The sequence below is a fragment of the Etheostoma spectabile genome, chromosome 8 (genome assembly GCF_008692095.1).
Source record: "Etheostoma spectabile isolate EspeVRDwgs_2016 chromosome 8, UIUC_Espe_1.0, whole genome shotgun sequence".
Taxonomy (NCBI): Eukaryota; Metazoa; Chordata; class Actinopteri; order Perciformes; family Percidae; genus Etheostoma; species Etheostoma spectabile.
In genome coordinates, this window is record NC_045740.1 from 33,223,179 (window position 1) to 33,243,879 (window position 20,701).

A 20,701-nucleotide genomic window follows, 5' to 3' on the forward strand; every position below is an offset into this window, starting at 1 on the left:
CCATCAGTCACTTAGACACAGAACATGGGAACATAGGGTCCGGGTTGACAAAAACGGTAGTTACCCTTTAAGATCTAATTCCTGCTCTGCTGCCTTTGTAAAAACTTAGAACAGAGCAGGAACATCTGGAAATCGATGAAGATTAAAATAAAGGACATGCACATGAGGTTAGACACCACCAGTCAGAACCGTCACACAGTTATCACTCCTCTGTGACACATGCACAAATAGAACGTACTATTATTTGTGATATTGCTGAAAGAAAGTATGACAGGATTAAAGATGGATACTGTACAGAACTACAAAGTAAAAAAGAAAAGAAAAGGAATAGCGGTGGATTAAGAAAGGGGGAAAAGAGTGAAGACAGTCACGTTTGAAGTGATTAGCAGTGATGACTGGAAAAAGAAAGGACAGGAGTGGCACTCCAGAGTGAACAAAGTCAGATCAGGGACACACCTAAAGAGAGAGAGAACAACAGGACCTGAAGCTGCCCTATGGGGAGAATAGATGTCAAATAATACTGAATGACCCAAAGGGCTGGGCGATATGGAGAAAATCAAATATCCCAATATTTTTGGAAAAGAATACAGTGATTTTGATATTGCAGCTATATTGTTGGGTTAATAATCGGTGCTTTCTCAAAATATTTCCACAATGAGATCTTGGAGAATACTGTATCGATACTCAGACGCCAAGTATCAATGTATTATTATAAATGTCTGCTTGACAATCCCATTTTTCAACAATAAAACAGAAAATGTTATCTTTTTAGATACTCCAAACTATATTCTGAAGGTTCTTAGAGAAGGGTTTGTTCAGATCTCATTCAGAGCCTGATTTACAGTGCTGCTCATAACTTTATGAATCCATGCTAAAGTTGACTAAAAAGAGGAATAAAAAAATCATCTTTTGGATATTGATCTTAATGCCTTAATTCAAAAAATGAGGAAACATCCAACCTTTAAAGACACCAATCTTCCTTGTGAATGAATAATGTTTCATAAATAAATAAATGTTCTTCCTTAAAGTAGAGGGGGCATAAATATACCCCCCGCCCGAGTAAAAATACAGGGGGCATAAATATACCCCCCCCCCCTGTAAAAATACAGGGGACATAAGTATAACACCCCCTATGTTAAAATACAGGGGCATAAGATACACCCCCCTATGTAAATACAGGGCTAAGTATACACCCCCTATGTTAAAATAAGGGGGCATAAATATAACCCCCCCCCTGTAAAATACAGGGGGCATAAGTATACACCCCCCTATGTTAAAATACAGGGGCAAAAAGTACACCCCCCTATGTTAAAATACAGGGGCATAAGTATACACCCCCTATGTTAAAATACAGGGGCATAAGATACACACCCCTATATTAAATACAGGTGCATAAGTATCACCCCCCTATATTAAAATACAGGGGCATAAGTATACACCCCCTATATTAAAATACAGGGGCATAAGTATACACCCCCCATGTTAAAATACAGGGGCATAAGCATACACCCCCCATGTTAAAATACAGGGGGCACTCCATAATCAGAATATGGCGTTAACAACCATTAAAAAAACTATTTTTGCCACGTTTTTAGGAATACAATGTTACATAAATAAGGCCCAAATAGGCAAAGTTGGTTAAAATAAACATCTAAATGTGTATTTTGGATGTTTTTTTCCCCGAATAGTCTGAAAGAAGAGATGCTATGGAAGTAAAATAGCCCAAAAACTCAAAATTGAAAAAAGGAGGGTTTTGTCTGCAGTGTCTCCCGACGATATATAATCTCATATGTCAATGTTGATATAATATCGATGTATGGCCCAGCCCTAAGGATCTGATAACTTATCCAATATGCTGCTGTATCATCACCAGAGTGGGAGAACTCCCATACAAGGGATCTCAACAGAAAATGTGCAACTGACCGGGCAACTTCAGTCCCTGTGGATGCCATGCAGATGGATCATAGTGTTCAGTAGGGAATCAAAATGAGAGTTGACTGTATGGTGGTCGGACCAGCAGGTGGCAATCTTCCCCCGCCCTGGGATGCTGCATGTAGAGGATGTGCTGAGCTCAGTGAGAGGGGAGAGCACCGTGGACCTGCAACGTGTACTGGCTTAAACGTGTGGCATGTATTCTTGTGGTGCGTGTATTCTTTTGGCGTGTGTTCAAAATCAAAGCCTCCATTGCCCTACAAAGGCAAAAGACCTTAACTCGCTTGACTTTAAAGTTATTTAGTTTTCCAGCCAAATTGGGTAGGACACTGGTTTTGTTAAAATGTGGAACAGTTCTATCTGTGGATGGCTTCCTTAGCTATAGCCCAGAAAGTTTAAATTAACGAAAGATATATCTTTAGAAATAATATGCTGAGGACCCCTGTTGAAGACCACACGTGTCTACATGGCAGCAGTACAGTGGAATAATGTGTGTGTGAGTGTTTCATTAAGTGTGTTTAAAGTGGTCTTAAAGAAATGACACAGAGCAACATTTTATATTTTTTAACTCTACTTTTAAAAAGCATGTTGACATAGCAGCCCTGCCGTCTGCCATCATACTGGATGTGGGTCCTGTAGTCTTGATTAGAGGGGGAATTTTTCTGGACTTACGGGAGTCAATTTCCCCATTGGTAACATGATAGGGACAGAATGGAGCATAGAAATCAACAGATTAAATTAAAATATGACGCTGCAATGCGGTGATTGCTAGGCTACCATTTATAAGCATTTGGACTTTATTGTCGTTTCATACTCAACAATATTTAATGTCAGCCTATAGAACTTATTTGAAGTGTTATAAGGTGTTTTTTTTTTAAAATCACCATATCAAATCTAATCGAAACGCCCCATTGTGTACTAGAGAACGTCTCTGAGAGAGATTAAAAATGAATGCATAAAGAAGGTGAGTCCTGGTCCAGAGCCCAGTCTGTCCCGGTGACCCTACCGGCTGTGTGTTATGGAAGGCTGCACACACACACACACAGGGTGCTGAGAAGTGTGTGTTGCTGCAGTGATGTGTTTCTTCCCTCTCTCATGTCAAATACAAAGAGTATTGCTAGTTACTATTTTTAAGTCCATTTTGAATTCTTCTTGACTGCTTGTTCCACCGCTGCAAGTCACACAGTTATGTTTTACAATAGTAATATGTGTGTATGCGGAAACATTTTGTGCACATGGTGGGTGTTTCCTAGCAGTGATTAGCATCAGTTACCATTGGCCATGCGGGGGTGAATAGCATGGTCTTATACAGGCTTGCTTTGATGTGATGTCATCTTTTATCGTCTTTTTATAATCGTTATTTTCCCACTCTATCCCCCCTTTTAATTTAATTTTGTAATAAATAACATGTGTCTTTTGTCCTTTTTACTGTCTTTTAAAGGTGTTCCATCTTCTTTTTTCTCTGTTACAATGATGTGTGTATACTGTATGTGTCTTTGTGTATTTGCTGTTTTTTCTTCTGTCAAAGCACTTTGTAAACTATTGTTTGTAAAGGGGCTATTAATAGTTATTTTTAATGCTATTATAATTATTATTCCTTCCTATTTTACTATAACTGCTCAGCTGCACCCAGTTCATTCTCTGAGCTGTGTGTCCATGTTGTGTGTGTGTGTGTGTGTGTGTGTGTGTGTGTGTGTGTGTGTGTGTGCGTTTGATTCAGTGTGCTGGCAGTCAAGATGCTTCTGCTGGTTCTGGTAGTTACCGGGAGGACCCCGCTGGTCCGACGGCGGGTCTGGCGGAGCCAGTGCCGTGCCATGACATGCCAGCGGTGAGTGGGGCGGCTGGGGGGAGGAGGGGGGTTAAGGGGCGCGGGGCTGGCGGGGCGCGGTAACCCCCCTGACGCCTCCCCTCCTTTATCCTGCTGTGTGGCGAAAACAACAAACACAAGGTGGTTATTGGGTAACAACCGGGGGAGACAGAGCAGCAACATAAAGTCAATGAATATCATACAGCATTCATTTTCTGATGCAATGCTTATGGAGGTCTTCGAGGATGCACACAGGGAGCCTCAAAGCCAGGGGTGTCAAACCTAAGGCCCGCGGGCCACATCTAGCCCCACCCAGATCAATTTAGGGTCACAATGAGTTTTGGTCCACCAAAGCCTTGTCGCTGTATTTGTCACTTATTCTGACGTTTTTGTTGCTTTTTGTCACTTTTTTCCACTTTCTACTCACTTTTTCTATGAAGGCTACCAAACGTCTTTGCTGACTTTTTTAGAGCTTTATGTCAACCAAACTGTTTGTGAGAAGACTTTTTATAAGACATGCAAGAACAAGTTCAAAGATATTTGACTTTTTCGTTGTCAATAAACTTTACATGTCCTTCCCTTCAGATGTGATTTTCTTTTCCAGTGTGGCCCCCTGGGAAGTTGAGTTTGACGCCCCTGCTCAAAGCCAGGCTCACACCTGAAGGCACCTCGCCTTCCTTTGGTAGGAACTGGCTGTGGATGGAGACCTGCTGGATGAAACTGTGAACATGCAACTCTAAACCAGAACCATGCTGCATTCAAGTCACATGGGAAACACTGTAAATATAAGTTTCAGAGTAGAAAAAGGCTGCAGCTGGATGTTTCTTTCAGGGCCATAGCACAGGATCTTAGACATAGTGACACTCACAGTCCGTAGAATGAGATTCACAGTTGAACTTCTGTTTTTCCCATTTCAAATTGCTCAATTTGTGCTTCACCTTCAGAGGTTGGTTTTGGGAGAGTTTGTTGCTTTTTACATTTTAAAGGTTTTGGTTGCTTTTTTTTTAAACTTTTTACAAGGTTGAGCTGAGATGATGATATCATTAAACACACAGCTGGTTGGATCCTTTACACTTTCTACAATGGGAGGAGAGTTCTGCATTGAGTATTTCTACTATTAATACTTTGAGTACATTTTCCTCATGATACTTACATATGTTAACTTAAGTTACATTTTCCATGCAGAACTTTTACTTGACTCTTGGAGTATTTCTACAGTGTGGTATAATTCTTCCGCCGTCCGTGGCCTAGTTTATTATATTTATTTATTCATAAGCAGCGAGTGGTATGAGGCGGGCCTAATGACCTGTTGCTAGCCCAGCTGATCAATAGCGTAATTAGTCATTCACATTGATGCAGAACATTTTACGGCTACTTCTATTAACCCTTGTGTTGTCCTCCCGGCTTAAAAAATAATGTGACACTTTTATTCAACATTCTTTTGAATTTTTTTCAGGCTTTTCAGATGTTGTTGTTGCATTTAATTTTTTTCACAGTGTTTTTTGATGCCGTTTCATATTTGTGTTTGAGTAATTGTAATTTTTTCTGACATTTTTGTCACTTGTGCTTACGTTTTTTATCCACTAACACCAAATTGTAGTTTTACACACCTAATTGATATGAAATCATACCTAATTTCTTTGTTTAAAAAGCAGAAATGTGCTAAAATGTTGAATAAAACTCCCATAATTCAATGAAAATAGTCAACGGATCTTTCATTTTACTTGTGAAGAGCATTGTAAGGAACCATCTGCGTTATTATTGGTTGAAAGATACATATATTTCCAAAATAGAAACTTTGAAAATGGGTCAAATTTGACCCAAGGACATCACAAGGTCTTCAGAGTGAAGAGACGCTGAGACACTGTGTCTCCTGGCTCATGGCTAACACGCTTCATCTGCAGAAATGAGACGCTCGTCAGGAGCAGAAGAATGGGCCAGTCTGGTTTATGGTTTGTTCCATATGTTGTTTTCAAGCTGTTCTGGCCAGTAATCATCTCGCTGCCTGTTTGCTTTCCACTACAAAGACAACAGCATTTGCATAATTGGCTTTTTAGAATGGAGCACACTTCACCTACATGTGTTCTTCTCCATTCATTATAACAGGTTAGAATATCACTTTTATGTCATTTTAGTTTAGTTTTAGTGTTTGCTATTTCAGGTTTTTGCTATTTCATTTTCTTTATATTTGATTAAGGTTTAGTTCTGTGTTTGTTTCTACTGAGGATGGAGGTCTTCACTGCTTCATCTCTGTGTTAGTTTAGACACAATTCTGATAGTTGGTGGTGGGGGGGGGGGTCCTGGGTCCGACCCCTTTGTGCACAGTGCCGTTTCATGTCTAGTTGGTTCAGTTCTGGTTCAGTGTCACACTGAGAGTTGGCAGAAATTCATGTTCTCACAGTTTTTTTGGTAATGTTATGTTCAAGCTGAAAACTGATTTTTTTTTAACTTGGCCATATAGTGTCAGTTTAGTTTAAGTTTTTCTTGAAAGTTTAAGTTTTTATTTAGTTTCAGTTTACTAAAAATATTTCCCGCTGCTTATTTTCCTTTTGGTTAATAATAATAATAATAATCCTGCTCCATTCACACGGCCTGGCAGAGTCATAAGCAGGGCCACACAACGCAGCATTCCACAGAATGTTCCACAGATTTTTCGCGGACTTTCAACAAATTCATTTAAAATATAAAAATAAAAATCTGTTCGCTATATTTTGCAGGTCACCCCTCAAAACAAAAACCAAAAAAATCTGCAGATTACTTTTACGTCTGGTAACAACTAACACATCTCACTGAGCACTGGCTGTGTTTTTTCAGGCGTGATTCTTGCCTCTTCATGGCACTTTTCTGTCAAGCTGATCCGGAACATCTCCACTATTTCCATCATTTCTGCAACGAGTGGCTCTCAAACACTGGAGAGCCCGATACCGCGGCAGCCTGTTGCTGAGATAATGAATAGGTGGCTTTATGTAACCGTGCACTGCCTAGTCTCTGTCTTTGCTTTCCTCTTCAGCTCTGCATCTCTCCATTGATGTCATATTCATCTACCAACCCTCCATATGCTGGCCCAGGGTTGCCTTGGACCATCTCTTAGTAATGCTGCTGTAGGTTAGACTACTGGGGGACTTCCTTTGACACTCTGACCCCCCCTCTCCTCCTCTCTTTCTCCATCTGTGTGCATTCATGTCCCATTACTACGTGTTACTAACTTAGCCTCTTCCCCGGAGTCCTTTTGTTTTCTGGCCTCGCAGATTTCCTTGGATTGTGGTTGCACCTGGATAGTGTCTACTGTTATTTCTAGTCATAGTTATATTATCTTTGTTGTCACTATAATTGCTCCTATCCAATACACCAAATGCCTTGATTAATATGAATCATATTTCCGTATGTGTGTATCTGTGTCTCTGTGTCCCAGTCGGCAGCGGCAGATGGCCGCCCACCAAGGGGTCTGTCCCAGGTTTCTGTCTCTTTAAAGGAAGTTTTTCCTTGCCACTGTTGCACCAAATGCATTGCATTGCTCATGGGGGGAATTGTTGTGTTGTGAAAATGATAGAGTGTGGTCTAGACCTACTCTGATCCATAAAATGTCTGTGAAGTGTCCTGCAATAACTCCTATTATAAAACTGAATTGGATTTTGTTCTCCACCACTCTCTCTCAGCTTAAATGAGCTCTCAACTTTTCATAGTCTTGTTATCACAATGTCATGGTTGGATGGAGTTCATTAATTTCCTTCTCCGCTGGTAAACAAGCCCATTGTCTAATTATGAGCCATCACAGCTAATGAGCACAAACATCTCAGTCTTAATACACCAAGAGTTTCACAACGGTTCATCCTGCACATACTAAACAGCGTGTGAGCGCCCAGAAGGAGGGCTGGTTTCACAGAGGACACCCACACGGTAAATAAAGCAGGCGGACTGACCATGTCGGAGTCCATTCCTCGCTGCTCCGGCAACAGGGGCTTCTCCTCGGTGAACTGCTGCTCCTTCATCCCCGCCATCCTGGACAGCAACCTGCAATCACCATGGCAACATGCACACACATACATCTAGGGTTACACCATTATTTCATTATGCAGAATACTTTCTGTTTGACCTTAAATGAGACATTTGCATGTGCATCGCTAGCAGTGTGATACGGGATGATGGCCTTTGTGATTCGATGGAATGAAAAACAGTCCTCACTGGGGTAATTTCACAAATCCACATGGTGAAATTATGGAAGGACTCAGATCGCTGATTAAAGGTTGTACTCAATGGAAATAATGTGAGCAGCTGATAGATGAGGAGCTGATTGGAAACAGAGAAGATGGGAATTAGTTTTGCTGCAAACTTGATTTATTAGGAATTCTGCACAAAACATAAACCATTACAATATTATCAGAATATGAAAAGTAAAAACAGGACCAGTGATGCTTTAGATTCGAGCTGTAGGTAAATCCTTTCCAAGCGGACATTTTTTCCGTGGAGTTTTCATTACGCTACAGATTGGTTAGATACAGTTTCGACCGACACTCTACAATTCCTCCTTCAATGTGAAGTAAGAGAGATGGATGTAACTGATGATGTCACTGACCCAAATCCGTCAGGGCTTGCAACACCTTGACAATGGCATCAACCCACACTCCATCTCTCTGTCTCTTCCCTTCCGTCTCGTTCCACCCTTTGCTCTTTCTCCATCCTCATTTGCCCTCCGTCTCATCTCTCTGGTAGTAGTTTTTATCCGACTCCCTTACCGAGACAAAGCCAGAGGCCACTTCCAGTAGTTCCCTGCAGCTGATGAAGAGTGTCAGAGACACTACTTACAAATGAAAATCCATCCTATATGAAATGATCCATATCAGCCCTGGACAGAATTTTACAGTAAACATTAGCAACTCTCCAACTCTGAGTAGTTTCCTGTCTGTTTGTGACGTGGGCTCCGCCACGGCCGCGCCTCTTTAGGAGACCAGGTCCTGAGAGTGTTGATTCCAACGGGAGAAGAACACAGATTATAACCCATCCTTACGCCCCATAGGCAACAAAGTAAAAATTGGACCCACTCTTCAGAAGCCACATATCTTCCGAACATTCTGACACTAAAATGGAAATTTTCAGACGGACACGTCAGGAGAAAATGAACTTTGTTTGAGACCAGGACCGAACTCTCGCGAGATCTGGCAACACAGAGAAGCTAACGCCAGCTTTTGTTCGTGAACGCCCTAAAAAAACTGATCTCTGTGATGCTAAATATGTCTTTTAGCTGCATAAACATCTAATGTTTGCAAAATAAAATGTTAATACATTTTAATATAAGCTTCATCCAATTCCATACATGTTTCAACCCAGGCCACGCCCCTTTAGGAGAAAGGAAGTCAGAATCAGATTTATTGGCCAAGTAAACTTACAAACACAAGGAATCTGACTTTGGTAGGTGGTAACTCTATATCATCAGCGCTGCTTTAAATGAGCTTAGTGTTACTCTGTGCCCCCCCCCCCAAGCTTTAATATGAGGCTGGCAAGGAAGTGAATAATACGGTGATATGATCATGCAATCAATACAGATATTTCAAAAAAACATTAAAACCAAGCATTGATGATGATGAAGACTGATTAGCAGACATGCTATTATGACTGGATGTACCAATTGATACTTTACAGTAAGGAGCTCTCCTGATGACTCTGTCCTATCAGTGTGGTTCTAATGAAAGAAGTAGTGAAGGAATTAAGGATCTTTGAAGTAATACTCCACTGCAAAGCTAATATGTGACTTCTCTGTGCCACTGGCATCAAGACAAAGGGTGTGTGTGTGTGTGTGTGTGTCTATAATGGTGCAAATACCTCTAAAGTACTCAAATCCACCTGAGAGCTTTGTTCATGCATCCAAGGCTTTTTTAAATGTTGGTGCAAACAGCTGCTGGAAAAGGAAATATGTCTGGAAATAACGCATTAGATAGCTGTGAGACTGAACCTAAACCAGTGAAGTTGTGGGCCGTAAAACCCAAACGATGAGGAAAGATGGTGAAATGCTCTGTGGAGCTGAGGGGCCTGCAGGCCTGGTAATAACACTAGGAGGTACATATACTGTACATATTCATTTTAGAGATTTGATTACTATTTTATTCATAAATTACGTTACTTTTGTGAACCCAAGACATTTGTGAATTCATCTCATGCACCAAAACAAGTGTAGGTTTGTTTTCACAAGAGGTTTGAAAAATTTCATTCCAACATTTTGATATGAAACAGATGGGGATTAAGTCAAATACAGTACCTTTAAAAGATGAATTACTTTTATTATTATTTTTAAACGCCCTTCGACCTCACAGGGTTAATAGTAAGTGTCCTGGCTGTGTTAATCACTGGGGACGGGAAGCTTTGGCTTATTACAGTATAGTAGAGTATACAGTATAGTATAGTAACAGTTTTTAGCATTTAATGTCATTCATAATTAAACTGTGGGATATTCACCCAACACATTTGGGGTAACTCTGGGTAAACCCATTCTTCTCTCCAGGAAGGAGGTCCAGAAATACACCAGGAACCGCTAGATAGACGTGGAGACAGGCACGCATTCCATTCAAACCTAATGATGTTGTTTTTCTCTTCCTGCTCTCTCCCCCCCATTGGGACCAGTTTATTAAGTGGGTGAATGTGACCTTTCTGAGGCCGCTGGACCGGAGCCACGAAGGGAACAGGGACCAAACAACACCTCCTCTCTTCGTCCTGCTCCCTTTACTTTATAGCTGCATTTCTGGTGTTTTCCTCCATCATCATCATTTATCTTCTTATTAAAATAATAAATCACTGACATGTTTATTTGAGCCAAGTTATTTCCTATTCTGTATTTCTGATTGACATTAATGCTTTTTTACAGTTGCTGTACGAACACCTCCGGAAAAGGGGGGTCACATGACCCGGTTACTCAAGATAATCTACAGACCTGGCTGTGATACATTTTTTGTAGGAACTATTTTATTTTTTTCCAACCTACACCCGCCATCTGCATCACGGCGCAGAAAGAAGCATACGCAAAATACGTACAAAAATGTATGCACACCACAACGTATGATATAATACAAAATTCGGAGACTGCTAGCTGGTCACGTGACTCCAGGTGGTCACATGACGCCGGCTGGCTACGAGCTCCATGACGCCGAGCAGCAGTTGCTCGTGTTTTAAGCTGTTTCAGAGCTTCCTGAAGCCAGATGCAGACATCCGTTACATCAGTGGTTGGTGGTTCCGTTACCCGAGAATAAGGGACCGTGATCCGGGTACGAAGCACCACGAGATGCAGTCCTTTCGGTGGAAACTACAATTACATTAAATCCACAAAATATGAAAATTTGGCAGCAACGGAAGTTAAGATTAGGCACCAAATGACTAAGATTAGAAAGAAAAGATCATGGTTTGGATTAAAACTAAGTAAGCTACACTAAGGAACAGGCATGGAAAACGCTTACAAATTACAGTGCTTAACTTTTCATAGCTTTTTGAACAAATAGTTCATTAAACAAGCTGAGTCTTCAGTTTTCCTCATTTCTGTCGAGTTTGTCCATTATTTTGGATTTGGGGGTGAACTGTCCTTTTGAGTAAGATTTTAAGGCAGTATTTTCACCAGTGGGGGAAGAAGTATTCAGATCCTTTACTCAATAAAAGTTCTAATGCCACCCTGTAAGAATACTCTGTTAGAAGTAAAAGTCTTGCATGGGAAAAGTTACTTAAGTAAAAGTACTCAATGCAGAAAAATCATCACGTTATAGAAACTAGAAAAGATCCAAACTGTTCTGTCAACCAGCTAAGAGTGTCAAATGGTGTAATCATGTCAGCTGGAGCAAACCGTCGGTCTGTAGATGTTAAAACATTGTATTTTATAAATATTTATGAGTTTAGTGTTCAGAAACCTTACACGCTAATGTGTAAAATAACCAGTAACTAAAGTAACTAGTAATTAAAGTAACTAGTAACTAAAGCTATCAGATGAATGTGGAGGAGTAAAAAGTAAAATATTTCTCTCTGAAATGTAGCAGAGTAGAAGTAGAAAGTGGCATGAAAAGAAAAGTACATCAATATTTGGACTTAAGTACAGTACTTGAGTAAATGTACAGTATATTGTAGTATATTGTATATTTCTTATTGTATACTTCCTTACTTGCTGTTTTATTATGTAAGCTCTTTGAATTGCCCTTTTGCTATAATGTGCTGTACAAATAAAGCTGCCTTGCTTTTTCCTTGCCATTGATTTTCACAGTGTCATTAGTACTTTAAATAGTTTGTGAAGTACTCCACCCGCCCCCCCCCCCCCCCCCCCCCCCAGCTCCATTAGAACTCATTCCTCTTTATTAGAACAATAATTCACCTTACAGGAGGAAACCCAAACTGCAGAACTGCGAACATTGTGCATGCAGGCTGTTCTGTTACGAAGACTGTTGCACATTTACATATTAAGTTTGTTGTCGAGTTGCACAAAGGCTCACGTTATGAAAAGGACCTGGCGATGCACATTCCCATCACCATAGCAACTCGCTGTGCAGAAGGCGAGAGGGGAGAGGGAAGCTGCTCCGCTCCGCTCCCAGTCACATGTTGGATGTCATCGATGGTCCCAGTCAAATCAAACCCGTTACATAAGGACAATACGTCCAGCTCTCATCGTCAACATCTGGGTGGCTTATATTTTGTTAACTCTTGCTCCATGTTTTGATTGAGTCCTGTTTCCTTGTTATTTGTGCTGTTATTCCTGAACTCATCTTGGATGTTTCACTTGATTTACATCCTGTTATTATTTTGTTGTGTTTGTTTTCATGTGTCTTTGTTTAGCTTTGTTTCCTGTTTGAGTCTGATTTGTCCCTAGTCTTGCATTGCCAGACCTTCCTCCACAGCACTGCGGAGGAGGGTCTGGCTAGTCTACAGAGCATTCTGGGATGGGAGAAAAAGGTGCTCTGGTTTATTGGCATTTCTTTAAACCAATCACAATCATCTTGGGCGGGGCTAAACACATTTTTCCTATTGCCTCCCCTTTAAAATGTTAAATATACCGTCGTGATGTGAAATTGTCCTTATGCTTTGTGCAAAGGTCTGTGAGAACATAACCTGATTGGCAAACATGCAAATCTTCAGCACACGCCACCCACCCCCCACCGGGGGGTAGTCTAGTCCATCTTCAGGTCCCGCTGCACGTCGCGTGACCGAACACTCATGCCTTCATCGGGGGAAGTGAATATCTTCTAAGCCCGTGGGATGGATAGTGGAGCTTGGCGGAAACGCAGCGTCTGTGCTTGATTCAGCTCGCGCGGGCTGCCTATAGGTTCACGGAATCCCCTTGTCGCATGCACTCCAATCACCTCGGCAGTATAGTCTGGAAATATGCAGACTTTATGTGCACCAACATGAGGGACTGTTGGTCGAGCGAGCCGTTATATATCCTTTCTCCTGAAAGTGGGCCCGGGCGATGATTGTGCGGGAGTCTGGATACGAAGGACCAGAGGATCCGTCTACTGGCCTGGTGTAGACGAGCGATGGGCACGGTCAAAAATTACCGGCTTTGGGAAGTGAGTCTCGCCTAACAGCTTTGGAATGACAGCGCTTACAAATTACGTTGGATGTTCCCTTTCTCCTTCCTCGGGAATCCTACAAACTAACATGTTCGCCTTTGAGCGGCCCCTAAGTCATTGTTTGTCGGACGGAAAGCGTCTCACTTCTGTAGGCTGTGATTGCGTCTCCATAGCAAGCCACAGCGAGCAGTCGTGGTCTGTATACCTGTGCTAGACTACTGACATTTGGGGCGTTCGCCAGGGCTGTTGGAGACGACTGGGGAAGCTAGATTCTCACCAGTAAATTCGAAAGGGTGTTGATATCTGCAGGAATCGTATCTTCCTGATGTTTTTCAAGTCCTCCATGGGAGAGGCGTGTTGGTCACCAGCGGTGGTTACACTACGTAGCACACCACGATGCCGCTCAGCTAGCCTCGCATAGCGCCGTGTCTTCTATGTCTTTGGCTTTGGGATTAGCAAACAGTCGACATTCATGTCTTAAACGGTACGCAGGGACATAGAAACAGAAAACCGGGATGATCGATGTCGAGAAAACTGAGTTTAAGACGGCAAAATAAAACAATACAAGTTGAACGGCAGAGGAGCTCTCGCGGAGAGGACGTCTTACTCCATACGCTGCACGAGCGCCCCCCCCCCCCGAATTTATCGGTCTAATAGTTAAGTTAGCCAACAAAGGTGACTCAGGTGAGCAGGTAACGCACAGTAAGTCATGGTTGTGACAGCGGTTGTTGCCGTTCATTTAACTGACATGAATTGACTGTCATGCAGCGGCGACAGTTAAGTTCAGGCACTTAGAGGACTCGTTAAGGTAGAAAATAGTTGTGGTTGTGTGGAAACACCGGTTTTCCTCTAAGTAGTACTACCGGGACGCGGACAACCCTAACAGGGTTCTTTTCTAGAAATGCCTTGTGTGTCTTTTATGGATTTTTAATTGTGACACTGGGGCATTTTCGATTATCCTTCCAGAAGAGCGGCAGGGAGCTGTGGAGGGTGACCTTTTATATAAAGTTTTTATACTGCCGCTGACCGCCCTGTCCAGTGATTCCTATAACCTGCTTTGATATCTGGGTCCCTTTATGGCTTTAAATAACCAAATCATATTTTTAAGGAGGTTTTAAGTGGTCCCTTGTGCGCTGCGTTTTACACCCTAACCTGTGACAGTCCTGTGTTTGGACCCATCCACCCCCCCCCAAACCAACCTCCCTGTGTGGATTTTGGTCTTTAATACTATGCTGCCAAAATTGTTCTGTGATCATGGAATATGCTTCCCATTGAAATACATTACTTCAAAAATTCGTAATCAAAACAGGAAAATAATGACAGAAACGTGATCTGTACACAAATCAATAGATTAAATAAGGTGACCCTTTCACAAACTGCCTTAGAACTGGCCAATCACTAACATTGTGTTGTCTTTCTACTTTTAGTTTTATATTTCAATGTGTCTTTGAAAAGCATATCTAGGGCTTTTTTTTCACTGCACTTGGTCAGCTTATGTGCTGTAGAAAGAAACTTACTTGCTATATCTTTATGTATTGTAGCCTATATTTGTTTGCTGCATATCAAAGTTCTGAATGTGAGCATAGCCCTTTGATTTGTCCTGCCCTGTGAAAGATGAGTAATTATCAAAGACAATACAACAGGAGTCATATAACCCTACATGAATTGAAGGAGGAGGAAAACAAACACAAAGAGAAAAGGTTACTATGGTGCAACTATGAGGTGTAATTTGACAAGATGGCAGTACGTGTGAATGGAGAACAACATGTTCTCAAAGTGTGTAATTAAAGCAGGAGAGCAGGGACACCCATTTTAAATGTATCACTCATTGAATGGGCATTTCAGATTCTAAGCCTATAGATTTGAGTTGAAAGGGGCCTGCTACACCTACTACGAGGTTTAGAAGGTGTAATCATCTATTTGTAAGGTTACGATCGCCATTTGTGCCGTAAGGACCCTTGGTGTCAATTTTCTAACGCTTGGGAGTCAATCAAACAAAGCAACATATACCTTGGTTAGGTTTAGGCAACAAAACTACTGAGGTTTAGTAAAAGATTTGGTTTGGGTTGAAATTCTGTTATGGCATTAGTTGACATTATGTAAGAAAGCAACACAAAATTAACATTTGGTTTAACATATGACGCTAACACCATCTCCCAGATGAAGGTAAGGTTTTGTCTGAGCCATCCTCCACCTCAACCTTCCTATGCGAATTTCAGTCTTTTAAAGAGTCCCTCTAATAATCATTTTCAGCATCATATTTGTACTCTTAGAAAGTTTATATGCTTTGATATTTAAAGATTGATTTCAGCTCAGAATCAACCTTGATGACTAGAACTCTGGACTTGGCATTGGACTCAAACGCTGGTAATGGTGACTGATTTGAACTCTTCTTAGTTGACTCAGGCTTGGACTCTTACACTCTACTGGGGGACTCAAACTGACTGGATTTCTTTGGTGACACAGATTTGGACCGGACTCTAACAGTTGGGACTCGAGACTCAACATGAATTCGACTTGGACTCTTCTTTGGTGCGTGGAATTGAATCGAAGACTGGGGACTCCAGACTTGACTCTGACTTGACTGTTGGTGTCTCATGTCTATGGTAGTATAACTGATAAGGATGGTATTGGCTGATAACATTCACAGGGGTTGTCAGGGAGGGGAGAGCAGTAACACCAAATCCATTAGTTAAAACAATGAGAATGCATTTGCAATGATAGTATTCATGCTATGTGCCAGCTCTCATAAGATGGTGGGAAAATAGAGAAGGTGAGCCTGACTCCAAGCCAGACTACGCTTGGTTGTCATAGCAACTGTACGTCTGGGCAGAACTGGAAAAAAAAGCCAAGGAGCAAGAGAAAAGAAAGAGGACAGGTCCATTTTGTCTGCTCAACAAAATGCTGTAAAAGCAGACATTTTTCCCAAACAGAAACTAAAAAGCCACTTGTTCTGAGAGAAAGGGCTATTTTTTGGCAGTGTTCCTTAAGGAAAGAGTGGGACAAGAAAACAGGCCTGTAAATAACTCCTCACCCACTGGCACTTTGGCTGCCTGACCACAGTTGGTTGAGGGATAAAGAGAGGCTTTGAAGTTAGCTCTCCACTTGGTGAGTGCACTGTGATGGCCACATGTCTCAATGATCCATTCATCAGGTACAATACACATTCCTGAACGGAGGAGGTAAAATCAGTATAATATGTTCAAATATATTCCAATATATTGTACTGGGCATAAATTATATTACTGTAATTTAGTTTTTAATTTATACACTTTCTAAATTCAAGTGTGTTGGTTTACAATCTTCTAGTCTCACATGTTAGACCCCTTCCACAGCGCTGTATAAGAGGGTCTGGCGAGTCCACATAGTACTCTGTGATGGGAGAGAAAAACACGCTCTGCTTCATTGGCATTTCTTTAAACCAATCAAATAATAGTCTTAATATCATCTTGGTGGTGCTAAGCTCCAGACTGAGCCACGGTGCCTCTGCTAAATAGTTAAGGAAGTTGTTTTGGTGGAACATGTGACATTCAGAAGTAGTTTAGTCGTCAACAGAAAACTCAGATTGGACAGATAGTCTTAGCTAGCTGTCTGGATTTACCTGTAGAGATCTGAGGACCAGGTAACCATAGTCCTCAGATTGGACAGATAGTCTAGCTAGCTGTCTGGATTTACCCTGCAGAGACCTGAGGACCAGGGAAACCATAGTCCTCAGATTGGACAGTAGTCTAGCTAGCTGTCTGGATTTACCCTGCAGAGATCTGAGGACCAGGAACCATAGTCCTGAGATGGACAGATAGTCTAGCTAGCTGTCTGGATTTACCTGCAGAGATCTGAGGACCAGGACCATAGTCCTCAGATTGGACAGATAGTCTAGCGTAGCTGTCTGATTTACCTGTCAGAGATCAAGGACAGGTAACCATAGTCCTCAGATTGGAAATAGTCTAGCTAGCTGTCTGGATTACCCTGCAGAGACTAGGACCCGACCATATGTCCTCAGATTGGAGTAGTTAGTAGTGTCTGGATTTACCTGGTCTTAGAGGTTAGAATACATTCAAAGAAAGCGGAAGTAAAGGGTCATGTGGCGGAGATATACCGCGACACCTGAACAATCCTGGAAGTGGAACGTATGTTATAACTAAAAATCTCTTCACCACACTGACCTACCAAAAAAGTGAGTTTCATAGCAATCCCAAAAAAAAAACATATTAAATAATTTTATGGGGACATCATGGGGAGTCTTTAAGATACTTTTAGGAGGTTTATTGAGTGGAACCTAGGGGTCGACAAGTTTGTCATTTGAAAATGAAGAACAGAAGAGTATGTTGAGTGGAAAATCTTACTTGATGTGTTACTAGACAAACACGTCCCAGAGTCACCAAAATGATTAGGAATCATCCTCTGGGGAACAAAGGCCAAATTTCTTCCCACTCAAACAGTCATGTTGAGCCGTCTTGCTGCAGTATAAAGGGTTCAGCAGACAAAATTATTAACAGGCTGTCTGAACAATTTCAATGCTCACAAATTCACAACTTGTGTACAAAGACTAGTAAGGAGACACACAATCACATAAAAGTCCTTAACTACATGTGAAGTAACATCTCGTTACAATAAAAAACAACCACTTCACCATGGGTGAAAGGCAAAGTTAGACACCAGACAAGGCATTAAAGCAGAGGAGGACAGCACCGGTGTCTTTCCACTGGCAGCAAGGGCATAATGGGACCAAATATAGCCAGTGTAATGCAACGGTAATGATTTCACAACCAGCTGTCTTACATAAGCATGTCAGAGTGAATGAGATAGCCAGAAAGAGGGGATGAGACAGGATGAAATGAGTCTGCTCTGTATTTTCCCATCAAAGAGGTGTGATCAACGGGCATAGTTCAAGCTCTGATGCAATTGGAAAGTCCTTCAACCAATCAGACCAACGATCTGGGTGACGTACGGCACAAATAGGTTGCTGCGCTTCGGTGGCCGCTATGTTGAATCTAAACAAAAAGCGCTTGCCGTCGCTCTCTACGTCATGTGTTAAACGCACCAATAGCGCGCCAGGTGGTTAAGCAGTTTGTGATTGGTTCCCCCAGATTTGTAACAGAAGCCGGGTAGATAATGTACAGGTTTCCAGCCTGAGCTGCAGGGCAGAATCAAATCCACGGGAGATCTAGCTGGGTTTACCCCGCCTGGCATGAAGGAGAGAGTGTGACATTAGCAGTTACCGACATACTGTGAATGGCAAGAAGAAAAAGACAAAAGACAGCCGAAGACAGCTAGAATAAGGGATAGAAGGAGGGGAGACAGAGAGGAGGTGCACAGGGAAAGAGTTGGGAAAAAAACAGTCAAATAAGAGAAAATAACACAGTTTGTGAACGAGCTGCCATTGAGGTCGGTTTTGACAGTCCATGTGGCGCGTTCGTCCAATCAGCTGCAGCTAGCGGGTGTAGGAGGGTGTAAACAGTTTTCTTTGTGTGTCAGTGTAGAGAAACTGATAGCAAGCATACGAGCGTGCAATACTGGGAAGCAGGGTGACCCAATCCTGAAAACACAGACATGGAACACGTACCATACAAGGAGAGTGAATATTGAATTACATTCATCCGGTACCTTGATCATGACACAAAAATGAGGATGTTATTCTGAGTCTGCTGGATATCATTAAAGCAATCTCAAATATTATAATCAATCAGCAATCAATGTGAAAGGTCAGTAAAAAATTAAAGGCCAAAATCAAATAAAAACTAAAATTAAATAAATGTTTAGCTGATTTCAGAAAGATTTCCTAAGATTGTGTTACTATGTGTGTGTATGCAGTGACTAATAGCACATAAACATATTGTATAGGTGGGATCATGTATGAGTTTGGTAATTAAGTTTTGTGCTGAGGGATCAATAACCACACAAGCCTTAGGGAGACAATGTTCTCAAAGTAATGCACATTTAGAGAAAACCACTATGATGTACACAGATGGTCCTAGAGGCGACATGTAAATCATTGAGGTGATTATGTAAGAAACCCAAGGAGGGTAGAAACAGGATTTATCAAAGTGAAATAATAATGAGGTTATCCTTAGGATGCTTGTGTGTTGTGTTCTTTTGAATCAGAAATAAGCTCAGTGCTTATTGCTGCGCTGTCTGTGGGCGGCGAGTGTTCATTTCTTGGATTATCCGACATGCGTTGGAATGTGTGTAGGTGGCGCTCTCTCTTGTTGTTCAGCCGTCTGGGCTGTGACTGCTGCCGTTACCCATCCAGGGCTCCTTGTGATTCTAGCTTAAGACAATTCTCAGACTGGATATTGCAATTTGAGTTGATCTTCCTGAGGCTGTCTCCAATGTCCGTCGCAAGTGTGCACTTCCATTTAAAATAAGGCTGCTTTTTGGAATTGTGTCGGAATCCTCAATTTGGTGAGACAAATGGTAAAGGATATTTCCCTAAAAATCCTCCTCCTGACATTCTGCCCCCTCTCACTTTGGAAATGATGATTATGTCCCTGACGTGACGTGTTGTTGTAATTAGCACGCAGCAGGTCAGGGCCAGGGAAGTCTATATCCTCAACCTTCCACTTCGGGATTGTCTCGTTGCCGCTGGCGTATGTCCTTATTTTTGAATGGATGTCTGTCACCGTCCTCTGTCTCTGTGTTGGCGTTCTAACCTCTGGTGGATTTCTGAGGACTATGGTTACCTGGTCCTCAGATCTCTGCAGGGTAAATCCAGACAGCTAGCTAGACTATCTGTCCAATCGGGACTATGGTTATCTGGTCCTCAGGTCTCTGCAGGGTAAATCCAGACAGCTAGCTAGACTATCTGTCCAATCTGCGGACTATGGTATCTGGTCCTCAGGTCTCTGCAGGTAAATCCAGACAGCTAGCTAGACTATCTGTCCAATCTGAGGACTATGGTTACCTGGTCCTCAGATTCTCGAGGGTAAATCAGACAGCTAGCTAGACTATCTGTCCAATCTGAGGACTATGGTTATCTGGTCCTCAGGTCTCTGCAGGGTAAATCCAGACAGCAGCTAGACTATCTGTCCAATCTGAGGACTATGGTTACCTGGTCCTCGGATCTCTGCAGGGTAAATCCAGACAGTTAGCTAGACTATCTGTCCAATCTGAGGACTATGGTTACCTGGTCCTCAGGTCTCTGCAGGGTAAATCCAGACAGCAGCTAGACTATCTGTCCAATCTGAGGATATGGTTACCTGGTCCTCAGATCTCTGCAGGGAAATCCAGACAGCTAGCTAGACTATCTGCCAATCTGAGGACTATGGTTACGGTCCTCAGATCTCTGCAGGGTAAATCCAGACAGCTAGCTAGACTGTCTGTCCAATCTAAGTTTTCTGTTGATGACTAAAACTACTTCTGAACGTACACATGTTCCACCAGAACTAGTTCCTTCCTGAGACTATTTAGCAGAGGCACCGGGCTCAGTCTGGAGCTG

General features: G+C 42.0%; 1 protein-coding gene and 1 long non-coding RNA gene across 8 annotated transcripts in view; one reads left to right on the forward strand and one right to left on the reverse strand.

Annotated features, from left to right (window-relative positions):
• LOC116694613 (uncharacterized) overlaps positions 1–8,292 on the forward strand; it is a 17,523-nt gene extending 9,231 nt beyond the window's left edge. The window contains exons 2-3 of the long non-coding RNA XR_004333223.1: positions 5,875–5,884; positions 8,282–8,292. This is a non-coding gene — a long non-coding RNA (uncharacterized LOC116694613). The remainder of the gene's footprint in view (positions 1–5,874; positions 5,885–8,281) is intronic.
• LOC116694568 (protein NDRG4) overlaps positions 1–20,701 on the reverse strand; it is a 79,327-nt gene that overhangs the window by 30,258 nt on the left and 28,368 nt on the right. For 3 of the 7 annotated variants that reach the window (XM_032524345.1, XM_032524344.1, XM_032524341.1), the window contains 2 exons: positions 7,660–7,750; positions 3,695–3,853 (listed from right to left, as the gene is read on the reverse strand). In XM_032524345.1, the coding sequence (XP_032380236.1) occupies positions 3,695–3,853; positions 7,660–7,737 (237 nt within the window). In that variant the 5' untranslated portion in view covers positions 7,738–7,750. The remainder of the gene's footprint in view (positions 1–3,694; positions 3,854–7,659; positions 7,751–20,701) is intronic. The other 4 variants (XM_032524346.1, XM_032524343.1, XM_032524348.1 and 1 more) reach the window with 2 other exon arrangements.